The 25,632-nt window shown below is 41.5% G+C and overlaps 1 protein-coding gene across 3 annotated transcripts in view; it reads left to right on the top strand.

The window, feature by feature from the left end:
- The window catches only part of CIMAP1B (ciliary microtubule associated protein 1B), a 61,292-nt gene that overhangs the window by 18,544 nt on the left and 17,116 nt on the right, over window positions 1-25,632 (top strand). For all 3 annotated transcript variants that reach the window (XM_069229460.1, XM_069229458.1, XM_069229459.1), the window contains exons 2-5: window positions 14,159-14,283; window positions 15,833-16,036; window positions 16,723-16,824; window positions 20,870-20,991. In XM_069229460.1, the coding sequence (XP_069085561.1) occupies window positions 14,175-14,283; window positions 15,833-16,036; window positions 16,723-16,824; window positions 20,870-20,991 (537 nt within the window). In that variant the 5' untranslated portion in view covers window positions 14,159-14,174. The remainder of the gene's footprint in view (window positions 1-14,158; window positions 14,284-15,832; window positions 16,037-16,722; window positions 16,825-20,869; window positions 20,992-25,632) is intronic.

The raw sequence follows: 25,632 nt of genomic DNA, 5'->3' as shown, positions 1-25,632 counted from the left end.
GGTAAGTGTTTTTTATTTTTTATTTAATTTAATTCTCCCCCGCTCATGCCTGCTCCGCCCTTTTCAGTAAGCGCGAGCAGCGACTGCAGTTTGTGCCACATTTTGTAATACAGAACCGAAAAAAGAAGCTGCATCCTAGTTATAAATACATCTCTATGCATCGGGCCCAGCAATCAACATAACATTCTAAACCAGAGTGAGGGACTGCAAATAACACCAGCAACTCTCATTGACAGAATGACCACACTTCAACCCCAACCCGGGTTAGTTTATTGACAAGACACTGCTGTACAACGTGGTGGAACCATGCAGGGGTCATGTATCAGCATTTGCTTCTCTCCAGGCTTCCTCTGGGCAATGCTGCCCTGAATTAGCGTGAGCAAATGAGTTGAAAGGGTAGTGACCTAGTGAAATGCAAAGGCCACAAAGGCACCCTTATACAAAATGGAGCATCTCGTCAATATTTCTGTGTTGGAATTGGGGTCTGGCTGGGACAGAAAATAGTAATGAACACAAAACTAAACATGGCTGCTATCAATGATAGCTAAAAAGTGTCTCATGTTTGCAAATTGTGGCAATTCAAACTTGTAGGACACATTGTAAAAGCGTTTTCCAAGTTATGGAAGACTGCATGAATCTGAGCTTGCTGCAGGCAATGTCTGCTTTAATATCAAGGGAATCAAATGTAAAAAAAGATCCAGCAGACCATAAAACAGGCCCACAAACAGTGAAGAACCGGCCCACACACTGGCCGGTGAGCCAGCCCATCGGGCACTGCCTGGGTGCCCTCTAGGCCAGTCCCACCCAGTTGGGAGGGAGATGAAAAGTCACCTGTAATGGGAGTTGTTCACATGTTTTATCCATTGAGTTTAGAATGCAAGGTGCAGGCTCTATCCTGCTTCAGACTCTGTGGGGTTGATATAGATGTACAAGCCTCTAATAAGAGCTGACACATTACACAACAGATACACCATAGTGGACATTTTATCTCAAATCATAGTCTATTCTTCTAGGCTGTTATTAGATACAGAACTTTAAGCAATAAAACATGCTTCAAATGAATGTTAGATAATTGATAAAAATAAAAGTACCTTTATGGTGACTGCTACTCTTAGTCGCAAAACTCCTTCCGTGTATTAACCTTGAGTATGGTGTCACCTCATAGTGTGATGGGAATCTGGTTCAGAAGGTGCTGAATCGGACTCTGTGCAGATCACCCTGTCTCCTGTGGTTTGGCCATAGGCGCTGGAAGAGGGGGTACCTGTGGTGCTGTAGCACACCCAGAAATAGTCATGCTGGAGTTCAGAAAGAGAATGAGCATTAAAGATGCCTTTACATTTTGTGTTTATCTTGTCACATTTGCTGTGGACTCAAAGGCAAAGTTAAATGTCAGGCAGTATTGTCTGTCAAAATCCTGCTTGTTTGGAAACTGGATGGCACTTTTATTTCTCTGCAAAATGAGAGGATTCTGTAAAAGTGATCTAGGTGACAAGCCTGATGAGGTACAGGAAACAAAAGAAAGGAAAGGCTGTAACACAGATGTTTTCTAACATGCAATAATATTTAAATATCAGGAACTGAACTATACACATATTTCAGATTATCCATATACATCCGCTTTCTACCAAACTGTTCCTGCACTCTCTCTCGGACGGGTGCACGACCATGCATGGGTGGACGCTGCAACTTTAGCAACTCCAAAGAAATCAGTCAGCACTCTCGGGGGAAGAAAAAGAAACGTTCTTTATTTGAATGCAGTTACCACAAACAAAGCGTTTCGTCCAGCGCCTTCCTCAATGTTGGCGGCCCATGACAAGACTCTCACATTTGTACTCATGATTGGTCAGTGATCAACATAAACAGTAAAAAGGGACAACTCCTAATATCAAGAATGTGGGAAGTAGGAAAATGGAGGCCATCTTATAATGTAATTCTCATTTCATTACTAGCACAATCATATTCATAACATTGTAGTGCCCGTTAACAACATCATTTCATACCATAATTATGATTTCAAATCCCTCATATATCAATCTCAGCCATTTCAATAACATTATTTAAAAAAATAATTAATTCATTTACAATATTGGATAATTCAAATAAAATTAAAGGAATAATATATTCAAAATCATTAACTTCACTCATGAAGTTCACTTTATTCCTCCTACACAACGATAAAGCACTAAAAGGGCATACAACCCTAGCTCCCCTCCCACTTTGATGTCAATGGGTCTTTTCTCTACCCCAAATGTACTAATAATTCGTCCTCACTATTAAAACCCAAAAGTATTAATGTCTGGAGATCAATGATGTATCTGGACCCCAGACAGTAAAAAATAAAGTTGTTTTCTGTCATTATTGTGTGATATCTCAAAATGTCTTGCTACAGGATACAAGGGGTCCTTATTGCTTATGGGTCTCTTGTGTTAAGGGATGTGCTTCTTCACCGGATGTGTAGTGCTGCCAATATACGTTTTTTGGCATGGGCACACCAAACAATAAATTGTTTATGGCATGTTACAGTTCATAGGCTTGGTAATCCTTCTAGATATTCCACATTGTGGAATCTCATAAGTCAAAACCTTTCTGCTGTTTTCACAAGCTGTGCATTTCGTGCATGGGGAAAAGCCAGCAATATCTTTCAAGGTACTTTTTTCTCTTCTTGGGGGAGATGACTATACTATAAGGTCTCAAATAGATTTACTTTTTCCATATGTGATTCGTGGATAGTCAGGTAAATCGGGTCCCAAAATGGGGTCAGATTTAATAACAAACCAGTTTTTTTGCATAATTTTGCTAATTACATGAGCATTGCTTGAAAAGTCAGTAATAATCTAAATTTGGCTTATACCTCTTTATTTCTTCTCTGCAGAAGATCAGATATTGAGTTAGAGTTTATCCTTTTAATGACATTTTAAAGTACTTTCTTAGGATACCCTCGTATTAGAAATAGTTTAACTGCTTAGCTAGCTGAATGCCTGAAATCTTCATCTTTTGCACTGTACTGTTTTAAACATAATGATTTCCCATAGGGGATGCTCCATTTTAAATTTCTAGTGTGACAACTCTTAGCACGAAGCTGGAAATTTCCCGCCCTAGGTTTTCTATACAAAGTGGTGCATATTTTCTGATTGTCCACAAACACTCTCAGATCTAAGAATGTGACTGAATCAGTGCTCATCGCCCCAGAAAAAAAATCAGCATTATTCTCATTCAAAATCCTTACATATTCCATGGCAGATTCTTTTGATCCCTTCCATATCAGGAAGAGGGTGTCTGTATACCTATACCATACAACAGTCTTATCCGTCGAAGATTCATTAGGTTCATGCCAGGCTATCTGCTTCTCCCACCAGCCCATGAAAAGATTTGCGTAGCTAGGAGTAAAGCAGGTACCCATGGCCATTCTGTGTATTCGGGGGTAGTGTTGCACCTGAACCATAAAGATATTATTGTGTAAGCAAAAACTGATGAACTCAAACAACATCCTATTAAGTTCAGCATATTTCAGTGATCTATCCTTAAGAAAATATTCAATGACTAGTAGTCTAACCCCATGAGGGATGCTTGTATATAAGCTGGTTATATCTAAAACAATCATCAAGAATTCTGGTTCCCACACTACACATTCTATTTTCTTCAAGTAGTGTTTTGTGTCACTGATGTATGAAACCGGATTTTTTACAAATTCTGGCAAAAAATAATCAACAAATACAGACATATGTTCCATAAGACTTCCTTGTGATGAAATAATAGGACGTCCTAGTGGTTTAACACTATTCTTATGTATCTTCAGTAGATGATAGAAGGTGGGAGTTCTCGGATATGGACATCTAAGATATTGATACTCATCTATATCCAACATTCCTCTATTGTACCACTCGAGGATCAAATCCTGATACTGTTGAATACCTTTCCCATATTTTTCTTTTGTAATGGGTAGATAACATGTAGTATCCAAAAACTATCTTGACGCCTCAATACAATAATATTCTTTTGTCAAGAGCACTATATTACCCCCTTATCTGATGGTGTACAAATCATCTGTGGGTCCTTGCTCAAATTTTGCAATGCTATTCTTTGTGCTCTAGTAGTATTGGTTGATATTTTCTTAGTTTTTTTGCCATTTGTAATTGAATAAGATTTTTTATCATAACATCATGAAAGATGTCTATAGTACCTGTAGGCTTTTTTGGTCTAAATGTGGAAACTGATTTAAAGTTCCTCCGAGCACTCACTTGGGTGATACCACATTGTTCTTGCAACATAGCCATGGCTTCATCATCCTTCCATGACTCATCATTTGCTAAATTTTGCAAGATGAACAATGTATCTAAATCTTTACCAGTCAATACATCCGTTGGTTCCACTTTATTTTCAGTCAAAGACTTTTGATCATCTCTTTTTAATTTGAAAAATGTATGTAATTTCAGTTGCCATAAATATTTGAAATTGTCTATTTGCGTTTGTGTATAATTAAACTTACTGGAAGGGCAAAAGTTAAATCCCAATTTTAATACATATTCCTCAGTTTTCGTCAAGGCTTTAGGAGGCAAATTCACAATTGCCAAATTGTCAGATTCTATTTATGTTTGCCACACCGTCTGCTCCGCATTACTCTTTGTTGGGTGCTATTGTAGCTTCTTTTGCCTTCTCGCCTCGTTTGTCTCTTTCCCTCAGATCTGGGGGGTTGTTCTTTCTCCCTTGTTGCCACATTTGTTTGATCAAATAGTACTTCTCTTGAAAAGGGGTTTGTTTCTCCTTGAGCTGAATATTCCCTTCTACACCTGAGTAGTCTGTATCTGTGTCCACATCCGATTGTGAAGTAACTCGTGGTTCCAAGGTTTTCAAACTTCTTTTATTGCGCAGTTCTCTTTTTGAGATATTAAAATTCTTAGAAAATGTAAGTACTGTTCCAGTTCATAATCACGGTCATCTCTATTAAGTTTGCTCTGCTTTCTTTGTTTAATCTTATCTTCATACTGGGTAAGTCGTTTTTTCATACAATCTCTAAAGTTGTCATGCAATCTCTTATTACTGTCCATAGATACCTCTTCTTCCAGGTCTTTGATCTCTTTTAGGACTTTTCCCTGTCAATCCACACACATTTTATAAGTATCAAAAACATCCCTTAAGATGAAGCTGCAATATATTTAGCCCATTCCGCAAGCAAACTATGGTCTTGATTTTCATATATATTCTCAGTCCACGTGTGACTCTGCTACCATCCACATAGTTTTGCAGGGAAGAGGCTTCCCTCCACTCCTGAATTTCCCATTCATACAATCTCTCCAGTTTAATTAATTTACTTTTTAAATCATCTTTGGTTGTTATAAGAGTTTGGCCCAATCCTGCACCTTGTACAGGCTGATTTTATCTGTAAATATCTGCCACTGCTTCTCTCCGCGCCGCCTCGCTGAACATATCTAGTCAGTTAGAAGTGTATATTGAAAGGATTTCACCACCTATTTCCTTCCCCGAGCGCTCTCCTACAGCTTAGCTCAATACAGTCATTTTGGTGCGACCTCACACTTGCCCGTGTGGTCTGCTGTGAAGTAGTATCTTCAGCGTATCTTCACAGGGTTAAGGTCCTAAATGGGTTTGGCGACGTTGCTGGAAAGTCCTAAATTGTCCATATACATCCGTTTTCCACCAAACTGCTCCTGCACTCTCTCTCGGATTAGTGCACGACTATGCATGGGTGGACACCATAACTGTGGAAACTCCAAAGAACTCGCTCTGCACTATCGGGGAATGAAAAGAAACATTCTTTGTTTGAACTTGGTTACTACAAACAAATGCATTTTGGCGAGCGCCTTCCTCAGTGTTGGCTCTCACATTTGTACTCATGATTGGCCAGTCTCAACATAAACAGTAAAAGGGGACAACTTATAATATCAAGGATGTGGGAGGTTGGAAAACGGAAGACATAACATGCTCTCATTTCATTAAACAGCACTATCATATTCATAACATTGTAGAGCCCGTTAACAACATAATTTCATACCATAATTATTATTTCACATCCCTCATATATCTTTCTCAGGCATTTCAATAACATTATTTAAAAAAAAAAAATATTCCCTTATTATATTGGATAATTCGAATACAAGTAAAGGTAAAACAAGCCTCATGGTTCCATTCATGGAATTCACTCTACATTTTCAGATATCAGCAATAAAGAAAACGTAAATGAAGCATTTTCTAGTGATTCTGAAGTGTGATGAAAACAAAAATTTTAATAGGGTCAAAACAAATGAAGACACTTTACCTGGTGATGCACAAATGATAAATATCACCCAATTTCTGCATATTACTGTTTGTGCACTTTATCGATTTACCAGTAAAACTGCATGTCTACACAAATTTAGCACTCATTTCAATGGAAAATGTGAAGCACTGTAAATGACAGTGCATTACCACACAAGTACTCAAAAATGAACCACATGCTACATACCATACCATAACCACTTCCCTGATGAATTGGTGTGGCACAGTTGCTACACTTGTTTTTTTGTATTAGACTTTGATTTTCACAATCCCTTTGAGTTCAGTGATATAATATTAATGGCAGCAACACCACTCTAAAATTTGTTCCAGCACCATTGCATCTGAGGTCCCTGAAAGTACCATGTTCACATAGGCCATATGTTCAAAGGCCTGCTTCTGACCACAATGCACCCGGATCTGGAAGTAACGTGATACAAAGAGCATACTGCTAGTGTTCGAGAGTGGTCAAGAGACTTGTTAAAACATCTTACTGACACTCGCGTCATCTTGGAGTGGTCTGTGCAGGCCTGTGGATCACAATCTCACTAATCTTTTCCAGAGATTTCTATAAATCATCATGGTTTTGTTATGCATAAAAAATAATTTTTGTTATTAAATGATAAGAGTTCAAAATTGTACCAAACTCTCACCCGAGGTGGTTTGCTTCTTTTGCAATGGATTGGCATATTTAGAATTGAAGGAAAGGCATGGTAGACGACAAACTATCTTTCAGGTTTTTTGGACCATTTTGGAGTGGTTTGTGCAGACTTGTGGATCGTCGTTTTCACCTATTCCCATTGAATTGTATTTGCCAAAATGGACAGAAATTAGTTTTATTAAAAAATATAGGAGTACGGTCAAGTTTTAAATTCTTAATGGAGGTAATTTATCTTTTGCAATGGATTACCGCATTTAAAATTGAAGGAAACACTGTCCAATCCCTTTATTTGATCTACTGTCACAAATAATACTCCAAATAAAACTGCATGTTTTTAAGTAGAAGGGTCCCTTCCCGAAAAGGAAGCCTATATATACCCTGGTACTTTGAAGGGAAAAAATATTTCTAGATACACCCATTACTAAGTTACCAATTTGGTTTCACATGGGAACCGAAGGTGGGGAGGGCCCTGCGTTGTGGTCTGAAAATTGTGCTTGAAACATTGTTGATAATTGGCCTATGACCCTAATGTTTTGACAGCACAGATCAAGGGATCTCTTCATTCATCCCCATTGTGTCAGTGTAAAGCTTGAAAACCCATTTTTGTTCCTTTATCAAGAGCCTTTCTTGGGTAACATGGCCATCCTGTAGCTTCTCGAGAATCAACAAGAGTATGTTGTTGGGTCTATAATTGTGTATGACGTAATGGTTGTTTTGTTTTGTTGCCCACTGTCTGCATCTAATCATGCTCCTGTGTTTGTTGATACTAACTTTTACAGGATTTGTTGTCATTCCTAAACATTTTAGATCACACAGGCAATGGATTAGATATACACAGTGTATTGTGTTACAGTTGTTATGCCCAAGGTCAGTTTCTTTCCGTTTTTTCTTAAGGTGGCAGATATTGCAGTCTCTACAAGGGAAGTGTCTAGTCACCTTTGAGAGGCCCCACAGTGTATTCTCAAGTGGGGTGTCTTTCAATTTCCAACATCGAGAGTGGACCAAAGCGGTTCTATGTGATTTCATAGAAAAATGATTTAATGGAATATTATTACTCAGAAACCATTTCATCTAAACTGTTAAATGGAGATTTTCAAAATGAATTGCATTCACCATTTCATAGAAAACAATTCATAGAATGTCTTTTTGTTCAAAATTGGCTTTTGCATGGTTAGTTTTTTAAGGTATACATACAATGGTTGCACCTGTCCCTGAACCCTAAAAGCCCTTTCTACTCCTAGACTCCACCTATCTCTGAACCGTAAAACCCCTGACTACCTCTAAATTCTATCCATTCCTGAACCCTACAAACTCTTTTTATCCCTAATTCCCACCTATCTCTGACCCCCTAAAAACCCTTCCCCATACCCTGACTCCACCCATTTCTGAACCCTAAAAAACACTCGTAACACCACCCATCCATCATTCCTAAAAAACCCTCACTACTCCTAAACTCTACCCAGCCCGAATCATAATACATCTAAACTCCACAAATCCATGAACACTTACAACCCCTCACCACCCTAAACCCCACCCAATCCTGCCCTAAAACCACTTCACCACCACCAACCTCTACCCATCACTGAACCTTAAATACCCTCACCAGCCCTAAACTCCTTTAATCCATGAACCCTAAAGCCCTTAATAACCCTGCACTCCACCTATCCCTGATCTCTAAAAACAACTTGTACCCTTAAACACTTCTCATCTATGAACCCTAAAAGCCCCTCCCCACCCCTAAACTCCACTCATGCCAAATACTTAAAAAAACAATCCAGCACCCCTAAATTCCACCAACCCTGAACCCTAAAAAACATATTCTACATCTAAACTCCATCCATCCCTGAATCCTTAAACCCCCCAGAACCCTAACCTCCACTCAGTCCTGAAATCTAAAGCACTTCACCACACTAAACTCTACCCATCACTGAACCGTAAAACCCCTCACCAGCTCTAAACTTTGCCCATCCATGAACTCTAAAACTTCTTACCACCCCTACACATTACCCATTCCTGATACCTAAAAACACCTCACACCCCTAAACTCCACTCATCTATGAACCCTAAAAACTCCTCACCACCCATAAACTTCACCCATTCCCGATACCAAAAAAACCCTCTCCATGCCTAAGCTCGACCCATCATTGAACACCAAAAACTCCTTTCTATGCCTGAACTCTACCCAATCCTGACCCATAAAAATCCCTGACCACCTCCAAACATTACCCATCCTTGAACCCAAAACCTTTTACTAGTCCTAAACTCCACACAAGTTTAATGTAGTTTTGGCCTTTCACTTAAAATTATTGCTCCTTTAAAATTTTCCTTTAATTTTCAATTTATTTGCATTTCCTTAAAACTTTCTTTCTTAAAAATTGGTCTTCTATGATTTGTTTTCCTCCAGTGTGGTTTCTCAGTTATTGTTTTTCCATTAATTCACGTAACTCAGGACCAAAGAAGCTCTCGGATTGTTTGACCTCTTGAATGCAAATAAGCACTTTAATAATTGTGTTTTTCTGTATTAAGGATATTCCATTTTTTGTTTATAATCCTCTTGACCTTATTTGAGGTGACACCGTATGTGGTAACAAAGTTTATTAACCATGAGGGTTTTTTTGTCTGGTCTCCAAAAGTAGCTCTCTATTATTGTTTCTTGTCTGTTTGTGCGCCTGATTGATGGTCTTTGTTGGATATCCTTTTGATTGCAACTTTGTCGCCGGAAAATCTGCATGATCATCATAATCACCCAGTCTGTTACAATTTTGTGTATAGTCTTAGAAATTGGCCAAATACTAAATTTAGGCATAGTGATCCAGGGTGGTAACTGTGAAACCTCAAGACTATTCCTGTCTGTTTAATAGTGCAATATCTTTTTTCTGATGAAATTGCTTTCAGCCTTGATGATTAGATCCAAAAAATATATTTCATTTTGAAACATCGTGTGGTGAATCTCAAGCAGGGTAATAAGGTATTGACCCATAGGAGGAAATCCTCTATTTGACATTGGGTCAGAGAAAGGGATCCCAAAAGATGGACAATTGTTCCAGGATGGAGTTGATTCTTATACACAATAGGTCTGCTGGAAGTGATAGGATGCATTTGTGCATTTTGGAGAGGATACAGAAGTATGGAAGTTTGGGATTTGTTTTGAAGAAGAAGTCAGCCTCTTTTTTGTGATCCATCCCATAGTTTCAGCTTTGTAAACTAGTGGTTTGACATGGTGCAGTGTGGAGCCTGTCCTTAATTTTTCATATGAATGCAGTGTGAGGCATTCGTTCCTGTAATCCTCAGTCCTTATGGTCAAGATGGTCCTCCTTTTATCTGATGGTATGATAGTGATTGATCTGCCCTTGTAGAGCATATAGATTGTGTCTCTTTCTTCATTTGTTATGTTTTTAAAATGTATTTTTTCTGTAGGTCAGAGATCTCTTTCAAGGCAGCTTGTTCGAAAGTCTGTACTTCTATTGATTTTCCTGTGCTGGGGGGGTAAATGTTGAAGAACTGTGCAGTCCTGTCTTGACATCTTCTGGTCTTTTATCTATGAAGAAGGCCTGTCGCCATATTTCCCTGAAAAAGGTTGCAACTTCATAGTGTAACTGTAATGGATCAGTTTTGGGAGTTGGTACAAATCTTAGACCTAGATTCAGAACCTTGCCTTCCAAGGTGGTCAGCTGTCGATGTGAAAAGTTCACTATCAAGTTGTCGTTATTGTTGTTGCAGTGATTTTCTCTATTCTGCTCTGTGTTTGAATCTGGTTCTTTTCTGTCCATTGTATGTGTGGAAAAGTTCCTCTTCTTCACATTCTGCCTCTTCCTATGCCCCGATCATATCTTAAAAAAGGCTAAACGTTCTTAGAATGCATGAACCTAAGGTGTCCCCTCCCATTGGTGGGTGCCAGAATGGAGTCAATGGATAGTATGAGGGTCACAGGAAACTATCCCTGATGCCATAGTAGTTTAGTCTTTTCTTCCCAATGCTCCACTTGTCTGAGCTTGATGTCCATCTAGTCCCTTGAGTTTGTGATCTCTGATTATTGGGTTTTGAAGGTTCAGCGGCTGTTGGTGTTTCATAATCATCCTCCATGTGTGTGAAGATCTTCTCCATACTGAATCTCCTAATGTCATTCTTTTGTGAATTTCTTGAATAGTGATGGCTGTGTGGGTTCTGCAAACAGTGGGCCTCATTGCGACTTTGGCAGTCCTTTCATAGGAACGCCGAAGCTTCTGCAGGCAAAAGACTGCCAGTCCTGGAGGTCTTCTGCCTGCTATATTAGAAGTGTTCCACTGGCCCAACAGAACACTCACCACAATATTGATGCCGGCTCATAATTGATCCGCGGCAATGTTGCAGTACGTCGGGTGTGACAGCACCCGTCACGCATTTCACTGCCCGTAATTCAGGCAGTGAAATTTGAGAACGGCCCATGCCAAGTGCATGGGCAGTGCAGCAGCTCCCCAGATGCCCCCATTCCGCCAGCCTTTCCATGGCAGATTTTACCGCCATGGAAAGGATGGCAGATGGGGACTCGTAATCCTAGTGGATTACAACTGCCGGGACTGCCAGGCTGCAGGCTGGCTGCAGCCTGGCGGTGTCAGCGGTTGGACCGTGGCGGCTCTGCCACGGTCATAATGGGGCAGTCGGACCACGCTGTCTGCGGCAGTCTGACCGCCATCACGAGGCTGGCGGTCTTAAGACAGCCAGCCTTGTTATCAGGACCAGTATCTTGATAAACAGGGCCTCCAACAGTCTGCTTGATGTGTTAAAGACCAATATTAGTAGATCCCTGGTACATTTCCAAACTATTTGTGCCCATTCTTTCCAGAAAGTGGCATCATCTAACACAGTCTCGGATTTGTTTCTCACAATTAGTCCTGTGAGTGCCACATTAGCTCGAATGTATTCAGTGAGAATGGTGCCAGGTAAAGCTATTTTACCTGATTCTTTTTTAATATTGATAGAGAATCCCATTCATCCTGTAGACTCCCTGAAGAGATGCTATTCTTTTCCCTCAATCGGAAGGGTGTTTGAAGTATTGCTGCAACCGTATCATCATCGTAACTCAGTCCTTGCATCTCAGCAAATCTGCTTATGGTTATGGTTGAGGACATAATTTCACCTGGAGAACGTTTTTTCATTAAAAAAAGCTTTTCGAGCCATTCTCCACAATTGACCCACTGTATTAGTGTCAAGGTAAACACATCAAATTTGTTCAGTGTTCTCTTGCTGAGAAAATATACAGATATAGAAATACTATTGTAATGTCATCTGTTAATGAATATGGAATTATGATAGCACATATAATAATTGGGATGGGGTCAGTACTGCTTGGTACCATGGGAATATAGTGAATGGTTATGAGTCAGTTATGAGCCTGATCGATGTATTGTCATTGAAGAAAGAGATCTTTCACCATTGAAGCCTCAGATAACGAAGGGTCAATAGCTCGAAAGGATTTGTAAATCAGCCAGGTCTGGGTTGAGATCCCAATAGATTGTGGGGTGCCTGATCAGAGAGCACAGAGCCTAAACATTAGAGGCTTCTATGTATTCTGACAGCCTCATTGGCTGTTTGGAGTATGTACCTAGGCCTATTCTAAGAAGTCCCAAGGGCCTCAAGTAAGGCTTTGCAGACATCCACCTGCACCCTTGCTTCAAACAGATGATGTGAAAGAGGGAACTGTGGAAGGTGAAAACACTTTAACGTGCACATCTGAAGCTGTGACTGGTTAACATGGTGGATTATTATGTCATAGTGAGGATGGGATGTACTATGTGGTGCTAACTTAATTGTATGCTTCACAATTAATACTGTGAATTGAGGAGATGCTAATTTATAGTATAGCCAAAAGATTGGTTGTCCTGATGAGACCCATAGACTCATGCCTATATGGATAAAACGATGACAATTTCACTACTAAGACACTTTGAACTGATTAGTAAAGCACCCTGAGGAATATGTTGTCTCACGTTGATCACTTGTTGATTTGGGTATACTGTTTTTCACTGTATGTGAGCATTCCTCTTTTTCACTCAGCACTGAGCACGGCACACTGTGCTTTCTGCACTACAATATTGATTGACACACATCCAGTGCTTAATTTGTGTCTTCACTTATTTAATAGGGCCGGGGCTATTGAATTTTTCTCCCCTGTGCAATAGGCCCGGTACTTATTAAAAATAGATGCACCTACCTGTCCTGTCCTCCTCCTTCAGTTCATATACCTGTTCTGCAACTCACAGGCATTATCTGCATTTCATGGTACGGTCAGAACACTTTCAGTTTGCTGTGTCCCCCTTTGTCTGGCGGTGGATCAAGGCAGCCTGAGGTAGATTTAAGACCACGCAGCATGGTACTCGGCGCGCCTGTGCTGCTACCGGTTTCTGAACAGCGCTTTGAGCACCAGCACTTATTATTCTACAAATTAAGCACTGCACACATCTCTGAGAAAAATATGTAAATATAACTGGTTGATATTACAACTTTGAGTTGGCCCCTTACTGCTTTTTAAGCATACACCAAAATCAGATTAACATTAACACTGAAATCAGGGAGTTGTCTTTACTCAGCTCTATAGAAAATATAAACAATAGACGGACTATAAGTATTATGAATGAACCATAGATAACCTCTGTTTTATTTATAGTGAACGACATAACATCATCTTCCGAGCAAGAAAGCAGATTATTTTATTTTTACACCACCCAGTGATAGAACCTTTGCCACCTACTCGTGTGCAGAGCTCCAGTCAATGACTTCCTAGCAGCTTCTACAGAGAGGGCTAGGTTTGCAAAGACAATGTTCTAAGGAACCAAACACTCAAATTGAAAGATGTAAGGGAGAGGCCTTGAACTTTCTCATTCTTCGTGGACAGGGGGGCTCCTCCGATTAGGAAGATACGGTCCATTTGATAGAGGTGGAGCAAGGCTGAAAATCAAACTTAGAGAAGCCAAGTAGGCACCACTTGGATGAATCAACATCTGGGAGATACCAGATTTTTCTCAGGGTACCCTGGATTAGAAGAGTGCATTCTAACATCACGCCTCTCCTAGGGTCTCTGCCCTCTGCCAATTGAGGGGGCAAAATCATTGGTGTTCATGTGAGTGGCAATGCCATCTATGTTTTGCAGCCCAAACCTCTTCGTGCTCTTACTTCATTCCCAGAACATACTTTTTGAAGCTGTCCTCAATCTATAACGTAACCCACGCTTGCTATGTCTTTGTCCATCCTTAGACCGTGTTGAACCAGGATGGGCACCGATGTCTGGGTTGGATCATGGAGACCTCACCGGCCAAGAGGTCCCATTGCAGCTCTCTACAGCAGTCCAGGGCCCAAGTATGCTCTCCCTGGAAATACAGGTCTGTCTATGATTGTCTTGGAAAAGATAATACTTGTTACTTTTTCTGTTTTCCTTCTAAACCTCCTCTTCTTTTGCTGTATTTCTTACCATCTTGTCATTGTTGCATGTTATAACTCTACCTCTTGCCAGCAATCAAAATCTTACTTCCCTTACCCACCTTCCATATTTCTCTCTCACAGTCTGCCTCTGTGGCTCTGCTTCTAATGTTAATTTCCTCCTGATCTCTACGCTACCGTCGCTTTGTAGGTTTTACTTAATCACTATTGGATTTCTTTTTTTTAAGGCCGTATCTCTGGTGTTGTTAAATTTGCTTTATCATCCCCACATCTTGACTATAGCCTGGTGCCTTTCTTTACTACTGTTCCTTTTCTGTGAAGTTAACTTTTCTATTTTAATGTCTCACAGTTTCGTGGGCTGATACAGGTGACAAGTTTTCTGTTGTCCGATTCATCTGTTTTTCCATTTATTCTGCCCTGTTATCGTCTCCCCATGGGCCGTGACATTTTTTATTCTTCTGTAAGTTTCTTGTTAACCCTTCACTTCTCTGTATGTCCTGACATTTTTCGCTTGTCAGCATACTTGCTGGGTTTCCTAAATTCTCTGAGTACCTGAGTATTCTACTACTTTCAGCTCGAAGTTTATTTCTGTGTGTTGTGGCCTACATTGATTTTTTGCTTACCATAATTAGCATTTTTGTGTCACCAGCTTTCTTAACTTCTCTCTATTTAATATGGTATTCTTGGCTTGTTTGTGCATTCTGCCATTCTGAACTTCCAGCCAGTTCCTTCTATCTCTTGTTTGGTGTGTAATGAGACTTATTTATTTATCTATTTAGTTATGTGTTTGTTTATTTTAGCTATGCTTGTTCTTATTGCTCACTCTACTTAACTTAATTTCTGGAGAGCAATCAGAAGATAAAGGGGTGTGATCGAGGGATGCTGGAATGAAGGCGCGCCATTTTTAAGGTTGAAAAAAGAGGGTCGAGTTTGCAGAGAGACATCCTGAGAAGACAAGTGGTCTCGCACTAATGCTTTTGTACTTGTCCAGATGGACAGCAAGCATGGCTGTGGCACACTTTCCTTCCATGTATTCCTTGTCCTTTTTGGTTTCTCTGTAAGTTCCTTTACATTCTGTTTACATGTTTTATTGCCTTCAATGCTTTTTATTGGCTTCCATGCATTCTGAGCCCCTTACTGTGGATTCTTGCATTTTTTGACTGATTCTCCCCTGAAATTTTGACACACTTGATTTCTTTCCATTCCCTCGCCAACTTGCCTTGCCTGCATTGCCCGCATTTCTCACTTCTCTCTTTGTTCCTTGACAGTGTTGACTTTTCTTTATGTTGCCTGGCTTGGTTTGTTTTTCTTTAGGTTTCCCAACCAGCATTTTGCAGCTGCCTTAGTTTCTTTGTGTGTTTCTGGCCTTCTTGGCTTCTTGTCTTTATTTGTCTCCCCACAGTGGTGGCTCAATGCAGTATTGAATATTTGCTCATTGTCGAAGGTGATGTTGCAAGTTTTATACTTAAGCTTATCTTCTTCCTCTCCTAGGCTACACACATCATGATCCCTCCACCTACCGAGCCCCTGCATACAGCTTTGGGATCAGGCGCTTTCGGTTAACTGAAGACTGCTCTCCAGGGCCAGCCTATTTGGTCCCAACAAATATGACAATGCGAGGCAAAGACGGGACACCAGCGTATTCACTCTATGGGCGCCCAAGAGATCTCGACTCCTTCAAGACCCCTGGACCAGGTCTGTGTGGATCATTCAGATCATACGGTATTAGAGGGATCAATTGAGAAATAGCCCTGAACCCGAGAAGTAATCTGCAATAATGGTAGCTTGAGGTGTTAGTTCTCTGCTGTTGATTTGATTGTGGCATGGGTACTTTATTGGTGAACAAATTACTCACATGCCTGTATAGTAATTTTGGGTCATTAAAGATTTATAGGATTTGTCTGGGTTGGAACTGCCTATAAGCAGTTGATGGTGGTGGATTTACAGGACTGCTTATCACAGTCGTTGATTTTTTTTAGGAACTGTTGCATATACATATTGACTGAAATAGTGAGTAGTTGTAAGTCGTCGAGATCTGCTGCAGAATATAAAGGACTATTTATGAGAACCTGATAGATGGCTCTGGACTTGCAGCTATCCTAAAGGTCCTGCTTATAAAGGCACATGATATTAGGAAATGTAGTAGTTTTGTAATGGCCAAGTGGTGGCAAGTAATCTACATGTAATGTACATAGTACGCAAATTAATAAAGAAATTGAAATAAAGTAGTGCAGTTTCCCAGGTTGATTGGTTTTAACTTGTGCTGGTTTCGTGAGTGGTTGTGTCATAATGGTGATGGAATGATTCTGGAATGGTATTCTGATGGGTTCTGGCGTTGCCTATTTCGCTTTATGTAAAAGTCATATAACACTCTTTTATAGGTACTTACTCACCGGAAAAAGCTGGGAAATCTGCCTATCGATCTGCTCCTATTTACTCACTGTCTTCACGGACGAAAGCCTTCTCCAATGACCAGACTCCAGGTATGATGACAAGAAAAGGGACAACTCCAACAGACTTCAATATTTTCAGTTCTCTGAAAATATGAACTGGCACATTTCTCTTTTATGTGATTACGTTAACGTACCTGCTTGAGTTTATGACTGCTTGGTGGTACCTTCAGAATTACAGGGTTTTAGAAAACATTGCATATGAAAACAGATTTAAACTCTGAGGACATATAGGCCCTCATTCCAATGTTGGCGGGCGGCGGAGGCCGCCCGCCAGAATTCCCCCCTCCGAAATACCGCGCCGTGGTCAAAAGACCGCGGCGGGTATTACAAGTTTTCCCCTGGGCTGGCGGGCGGTTGCTGAAAAACCGCCCGCCAGCCAAGGGGAAAACGACCTTCCCACGAGGATGCCGGCTCGTAATCGAGCCGGCGGAGTGGGAAGGTGCGACGGGTGCAGTGGCACCCGTCGCGTATTTCAGTGTCTGCAAGGCAGACACTGAAATACTTTGCGGGGCCCTCTTACGGGGGCCCCTGCCGTGCCCATGCCATTGGCATGGGCACGGCAGGGGCCCCCAGGGGCCCCGCGACCCCCCCTACCGCCATCCTGTTCATGGCGGCTTTCTCGCCATGAACAGGATGGCAGTGGGGGGGTCGGAATCCTCATGGCTGCGGAGCGCGCTCCGCAGCCATGGAGGATTCACACGAGCAGCGGAAAGTCGGCGGGAGACCGCTGACTTTCCGCTTCTGACCGCGGCTGAACCGCCGCGGTCAGAATGCTCGTTGGAGCACCGCCAGCCTGTTGGCGGTGCTCCCGTGGTCGGTGGCCCTGGCGGCCACCGGCCGCCAGGGTCAGAATGACCCTCATAGTCTAATGGCTAAGTTGATGACCTTGAAACATTGATGTTTTGATCAAGTACCTGCTTCTTCACTGGACCAAATCACTTTGGGCAACATTTAAGATTTAGAAGGCAGTCTGTCAAGCCGTCAGAACAGTTGGAGTGGCCAAGGCAGCTGAATTTCTCCTTCGGAAAGGAAGCAGTTTGTAGATCTCTAAATGAAGTAGACAGGGGAACTGACGCTGGGCGGACAGGACATTCGTCTATTTTTGATGGGAGCCCAGTGACTGCTCACCTGCAAATTATCTCCATGTGTCTCAGTTGTAAATATTTGTAAGGTAAATATGTAAGAAAAACATTGTGCTGTGTATGCATCATACTGCCTAGTGCTCAGTGGAGATTACATTTAACAGTAGAGTTACTTAAAATTCACAACTTCATGTAATTGCACAGCTTGTGGCCTTTGGAATTACATGAAGAGTGAGTTTGCAGAGAAAACCTTTTTTTGGGAAATGATTTTTTCCATTACAAATAGATTTTGCTGAGTGTTATCTGTTAGGAAACATTTTACCCACATGTTTTATAAACACTCCTGGAATGGTTGTAGGCAAAGTTGTCCAACGTAGCAGGCCCCTGTTTTGTCACAATCATACTTATCCATAAGGCTTTAATTAGGATTCAAAAATTAAGGGCTCTGTAAACGAGGCATGGCTTATGTAATTAATGGTGTGGCTTAAATATGTAAAAAAAAATAAGTGATTTCCATAGTGTGTCACTTGACTGGTATATTGGTTCCTCTCTGTGAATTTGTTATTGCATCCAGTAATATTACACCACGAGTTACATACATCTAAAACCAGCCAGGACTATTGGCATTGTAAGTGGTTGTTTGCTGTTTAAGGTAAATGAGTAGCAACAATGATCTTGTAAATAATATTGAAAATGTTTCAATTCTGAAATTGAGACTATGAATTAAACAATTCTCTGCCCAGTGAAAGAGGTAGTGATCTTCTGAGTGTCTCAATCACTTCTGTTATGTTCCCTCTTTTAGAAATGTACACTCTACTCTCTACACATCTCGTCCATCTAATTATCTTACATCTCTTTCCTCTTTAGCACCTCTTTTCACCTCTTCAAGAATGTCCTTCTTCGCATCTCCTTCACTTCATCACCCCCTAAACACACATTTCACGAGCTCACCTGTAAGCATTACTTTCGCAGTGTCAGTATTTTGACAGCTGTGTACCTCCTTTACACATTTACACAGAACCACAATTGCAAGTGCAATAGATGACATTTGCTTTGTGTGCTCTTCAGAAGGTGAAGGGTTAGATGACCATGTATTCTGAACACCTTTTTGTCCCACTGACGGCCACTTTGAGAAACTCGCACTGTTTTCAGCCTCAACTCCAGAGCACTCAATAGTGGCCCTTTATAAGCACCTGGCGGTCACTCGGTTCAGCGTATGCACTTTACAGGAGTAACATGCTACACGAAAAAACATACAGAAACACAACATCCAGGAAATAGTTTACTTAATCTCATACTCCCTAAGAGTGTTAAACATGTAAAATGTAAACAGGAACTAAATCGTTGGCATGGATTACTTAACGTTTTAACACTCACTGATCAGAAGTCAATCAGTGTTTTTGTCAGTCAAGTTAAAGGCATGAATACAGGGTCCTTTGGGGCTCACCTCAATGACTGTTTTTAATTACTACCAGGACTTAGACCCAGAGGAACCCGGCCCACTTAAAGCCCTGTTTTCCCATGCACTCGTTCCCCTTTCATAATTTGTTTTTTGTAATTCCTCCTCAGATGGAAGCCACATGCCTCTTGTTCTGTTATATGTCAGTAATCCTGCTAGAATAGAAATGTTCTCTCCAGAGCCCTCCTTTGCTGCTAAAATCTAGGTCCGTGCTTTATCAAATATCCTATTTTTTTAACAAAAGAGCAAGCAAATTACACAATAGCAGGAGAGAGAGGCACATAGTGACCATTTGATATACGCTTCTCTTAGAAGATACCCTCAGTGTTTTATCACAGAAACAATGCATCATTATGACCTCAGATGCACATGCAAATGACACAATCCTCGAATAACCCAGAAACACAGAATCTGAAGAAAGTTGAAACAAATGTATGAATATGGAAAACAACCAGCCCCCAAAATAAAGAGAATAGATTCATTATTCACAGAAAACCTACATCCAAAATATGTTTATGATATCTTAGGGACCTTCAATGAGCTGTTTAAGGTCCAAGGTTCCACTACAAGGCCAAATCCATAATAATAGGGTGCATGAATGTGAGTTCTGCCAAAGTGTCTTCCTGTCACTTGGGCTCAGAAACCGAAGCCGGAGGTGTAGATATCAAGAACCAAGTGTTGACATGGTTAGCAGCAATAACCGAGAAAGCATGGCACATAGACCAGACTTAACATACGGGACCGCTATCCTGTTGTCAGGTGCTGACTCACAGTATTTTACTGCTACATTCTATTACCTGCTCGGGTAGCAGCACAGTTATCTATATTGTGGAATAAGGCTAAAGTGCAGGGTATAGCTTCAGAGATGTAGCTGAAGGCTGTACCAATGCCACAATATTGATCATCGATACCCACCAAAAACACAAACCAGTGAAGATACAGCTTCTGCAGCAAAACTGGTCCAAATAGAGAAACTGTAGAGTTAATAAGAAACAAAGAAGCTATACGCACTTGCGTACCGGGCGTACACTCACTGGGCTGACTAATAGAGACACTTCAGGTTCTATTCCTCTTCCTCCAATAACAGTCCTAGTAGATTGCGGGAGCCAGGTGCTGAGTGTTTTGGGAAATGCAATGTCGAGCGAAGAAGGTTGATGCAAGAAAAAGTATCGAAGTTTGGTAGAGGTTTCAGGTGCACAAAATGCCATATTTGTACTATACTTGAATTGTTTAACATCTGCACCTGTGTAGTAAGTGAATACAAGTCCCTCTGGGAGCCTCCGAGGCCAGATTTGTACCACTTCCTTGAGCCTGATGGGCATTGCTTGTGTTGTGTCTTGTGGTTGCAGGAGAGTGGGGATCTTGGGTGGGCAGAAGCTAAGCCATGCATGGGGGAATAATGAAATGCCATGCACTTGAGTGACTGCTGGTGGAGTTTGTCCTGTATTAGTTGAAGCTGCTCTGTTTCTGAGGAAAGCGGCAGCCTACGCTGAATCTGTGCTAACATCTGCTTCTCTCTTTTATCTTCCCTTAGGGCCAGCAGCTTATATGCTCCCTTCAGTGCTTGGGCCACATATAGTCAACAAGACAGCAGCTCCCTGCATCTCCATTACTGGAAGAAGCAAGGTTGGCAGTTTTGCAGAAGATCTGCAGAAGGTTAGTGAGGAAAGACTTCTGATATCCCTCCTACTACTGTTTAGGTCTGGCTATAGACAGATTGTCTTCTATAGCTAGCGCCATCAGGTGTCATTATACACAAAAAGACCAATGTGTTAGATCCCCAACCCATTGGTGTAGGAAGCAGCGTTCGTATTTTGGAACAGCACACATTAGTCATTCATTGTTCCTAATGACAATCATGATGTAATGAGATAGGTGAATTTTAACTGGTGACTGTGGTCCTATACCAAGCAGCTTTCATATGCCTTGTGGAGATCTTGGCGGTGTGGGCAACAGTACCTGCTTCTGCACACCATTGTCACCTCTAATTACAGCAGTTTAATGGTCCCCAAGTTTGGCACACACCCTATTAGTAATAATCACATACTGAAAGTCGAGAATGGGCCCGCCACTGACTACTTCATCATGTGTCAGCTACTACTGTTGCCCTGTGATGCTACCACCACCTAGCCAGTACACACACCACAAGCATGTGGCTGCCACAGAGAGCATTTATGGTTTCACTTTCCACACAAATAAGACCAGGGACGGTCACTCTGTCAGATACCCCCTCATAACAGCATGCCAGTCATTTCGCAGGCTACTAGCAAAGTGGATATTTTGTAGGAAAGAACAGCTAAAAAGTCCGTTCCCTCACACAATGCTCATTTTATGTAACAGGCTTCATGAGCATTCAAGCTATTTGGAAAGCGCAATGAGTATGAATTTTCTTTCAATGTTTCCTCTCTGCTATATTTTCATTACTGGACCTCCCCTTATTCACTGCTCTCTGCCCGCCAGATTTGTCTCACCAGACATTTCCAGTCCATAGCTTCCTCTCTTGGGCAGATTCACCTCACAAGACATTTCCATTTTCCAGGCAGTATTGTGTCTTGAGAGGACCCACAATGGCTTATGTCAAGTTCAAGTAGCTCATCCAGTCCTTATGTTCCCTTGCATGTATTCTGATACATTTATTTATCTATTCAGTTATCCACCCATTACCAACCTTTACTTCAGTCTCACATTCAATCACTCAAGCATACAAACATACAAACACCTCAATCACAGAAGAAGCACTTTCACGTATGATAAAGCTATGCCTATTGGCCTTGGTTATCTTTTACAGTGCCCCTGCCTTCTCTGTGTCTAAAGGCCATGGGTCCTAATCCGAACCTCTTATGTGTTTAGGGATAAATAATGACCTTAATCTTTAATAACAGTTTTCCTACCAAATGGATAAATATGTCTGCCCCATCCTCTATGGTAGAATCTCACTCAATCAATAACAGATTGCTAGATGCAGACTCCTGGCCAGTGTGTAGTTGTAGCAAACTATGGGCCAGATGTATGAAAGCAGTTTGCATTCGCAAACGGTGCGAATGCCCGTTTGCGAATGCAAAATGCCATTTCACAATGTATGAAATACATTCTGAATGCAATTTTAAGGAATCGCTAAAATAGCGATTCCTTGAAATTGCGACCCTGTTTAGAGAGTTGCAAATTGCGACTCTCTAAATTAGAAATCGCAAATAAGGATTCCTTATTTGCGATTTCTTAGCACATGTATGAAGCCATTCCTAAATGCGATTTAGGAATCGCTAATTACCACCAAGTTGAACTTGGTGGTAACCATGTGCAAAATTTAAAAATGCATTTAAAATGCATTTTTAAATTGTACATGTAAAGCACACATGCCCTTTTGGCATGTGTGCACCTTACATGTTCCCAAAAATACTTTTGGGGTGCAGCAGAGGGGGCCTTAGCTCCTCAGCACCCTGGGGTTTTGCATTTCCAAAATTGCGATTTCTGGTTCAGAAATCGCAATTTTGGAAATGCAAAAAATTCACAGATATGGCCAACAGGCCCATAGCTGCGAATGGGGCCAGTATCGCAATTTGCGATTCGGTAATAGCATTTGCGATTTTTAAGAAATCGCTATTACCGATTCACAAATGTGATACATGGCACTTTGCGAGTCGGAAATAGCGATTTCTTAAAAATTGCTATTTCCGAATCGCAAAGGGCCGTGATGATACATCTGGCCCCAAAACACTACATAACTGTGGGCCTTTCTAACCTCTATTACAGAATAGAGGTTCCCCAGTCTGGGATCCTTCTCATCTTCATAACCTTTATAAATATCTTCTCAGATGCTTGGGAGACACAAAAGCAGAATTTAAAACAATATTTCAACATTTAACACACTTGCACTATAAGAGATCTACCGTGTGATACGAAAAGGATGCTAGAGAGGGATCTGAGAGCACAATCCAATAATGTAAGCCTCTGCTGTAGTCTAGCCACTTAGGGCCTGATTACGACCTTGGCGGACGGGATACTCTGTCACAAACGAGACGGATAGATGGGTATCCTGTCTGCTGTATTACAAATTCCATTATATCCAATGGAACTTGTAAAACGGCGGCTGGGATATCTGTCACGTTTGTAACAGAGTATCCCATTTGCCAATGTCGTAATCAAGCCCTTATTTCTTTCAACAAGATTTGGCCTATTTCTGTGGCTCCTGACTTTATCTGGCAATCTTTTCTTGTTAGATTTTGCCCATCCTCTATTTAGCTCTGCAGCTACGGATTTAGCTGTTGCCTTTTTCTAGATAGTTTGCATGAAGCACCGTATGTACGAACACATTTGCCCATAGACACAGAATGGGTAAAACCCTTTAATACATCTGGCCCCAGGTTCCAGTCTTATGATTTAGTCCTTGATTCCTTATCTGTTTCTCGTCTCATCAGCCCATAGTTTGCACTTCACAAAACCTCTCTTAGAAGGGAGGCACCACAAAACAACACCTACATGTAGCAGTGGGGCTGGGCAGCATTTAAAACACTCCTTTCTGCTTGTCCTGCTCCTGCTCCAGAAAGCTTCACATCCACCTCCTGGGACTGCCATGGCAGAGTGGGATTTGTGAGACCAATTAAATATTTTAGCTTTTTGCAATGTTCTTTTCTAATATTAGTGCTGGCCTGTCAGCTCCTACAACAATATTTTGTATTAAAAATCACATGGCAAAGCAGGAATCGACAAAGCCCAAAGGTTGGCAACCATCACCAGAACGATTAACTTTGCTAAACGTTGTCTGCTCACCAACAGCGTTCTACATTCTGGACAGAAGGGTCCATGTCAATGTGTGACTGCTTTCCCTATAGCCAGGCCATGATGCAACAAACAGTTGGTGGCAGCTGATCAAGCGTTGTGGAGTGCAGGTCATTTTACCTGTACCCCAGGAGGGAGATTGTGTACTGACTTTCCTTACATAAATCAGCACAGTGTTGCATAACTGGGCTTCCAAATTTCCCTAAATTGTATGTGGTGTGCATCAGTTGTGTCTGGATTTATGAGAGGTTGAGAACATTGAGAATGAGGCCCGGCACTCCTAGAGGTCCTGGAGCCTCTAGTGAAGAAGACTGCTGGAAAGGTTCTGGTTACAACCTGGTCATCCAGGACGTGCCATACAGGTGACGAATCGCTGAACACAGATATCCTCTTGCCGATTGCACTGACGCTTGCTGCAGAAAAGGTTATGTTTTGAACGGTGGATTCTGGTGGGGTTCGGAATCAGAGGGCTAGTGAGAGAAACATGGGTGACATTGGGCCAGCAAGCACAGACTAAGCCCCATGAATCGAAGACCCAGGAGTGTGTCAGGCTGGTGAGAAAGCTCCCAGCTGAGTATCATAGTGACAAGACGCAAGGGGCGTTGTGAGCCCCCCACTTTAGCAGCTACAGGGGGCGTGGATCTTTATGGGCCTCTTTTGTCTGCAACGTGCCAGATAAAAGCTCATAATTAACGCTAAGAGGATGAAAGAAAGCTTGGTTGATAGAAAAGGGAAAGAAGGATGTACTACTGGATGCATGAGTGGGTGAATGGATGGATGGGAGGATGAAAACATGGATTTATGAGTGGGTGAAAGGCTGGGTGGTTTAGTGGTTGAAAGCATGGGTAGGTATAATGATGGCTGGGTGGGTAAAAGGATGACTGGACCACTGGGTGAGAGAATTGGTAAGATGGGTGGCTGAAATGATGGCAGAGCAAATGAAAATCTGAGCAGATGGATGGATGGGTGAAAGGGTATCAGATTAAATGTAACTCTGGGAATGGATGAATGGGTGTGTGGAAGAATGGGAGAGAAAATTGAAAACAGGATGGATGGATGAAAAGATGGCAGGGAAAATGAAAATCTGCTAGGATCAATGGATGGGTGGGTGGATGGGTGAAAAGATGACAGAGTAAATGGGAATATGAGAGGGTGGATGGCGGATAAATAGATGGACAAAAGGATCAATAGATGGATGAAACCCTTTATTGATGGGTGAATAAGTCAAACGGTAGACATATAGGTAGGTGGATATATGGATGAATGCATGCACAGATGATGGATGTGTGGAGGGAAGGATGGAATGTCCAACGTAGGGAAGGAATGTTGAAAGATTGGATAACAAAATGTAAAGGTGAACTGGTGGATATTAGTAGGTGAATGGAAGGGTGAAAGGATGAATGTATGCATTGACTTGGGATGCTTGGATGGAAGAGACATGGGAGTTCCTCTAGGTAGGTTTGGGCTCACATGCTTTGGTTGCTTGATGTCATCAGAGCCTTTGTTCAAGGTAGGGTGCAT

Source organism: Pleurodeles waltl, chromosome 4_1 (genome assembly GCF_031143425.1).
Source record: "Pleurodeles waltl isolate 20211129_DDA chromosome 4_1, aPleWal1.hap1.20221129, whole genome shotgun sequence".
NCBI lineage: Eukaryota > Metazoa > Chordata > Amphibia > Caudata > Salamandridae > Pleurodeles > Pleurodeles waltl.
Note: the sequence above shows the minus strand (reverse complement) of the source record. Positions and strands in the feature narration are given on the sequence as shown.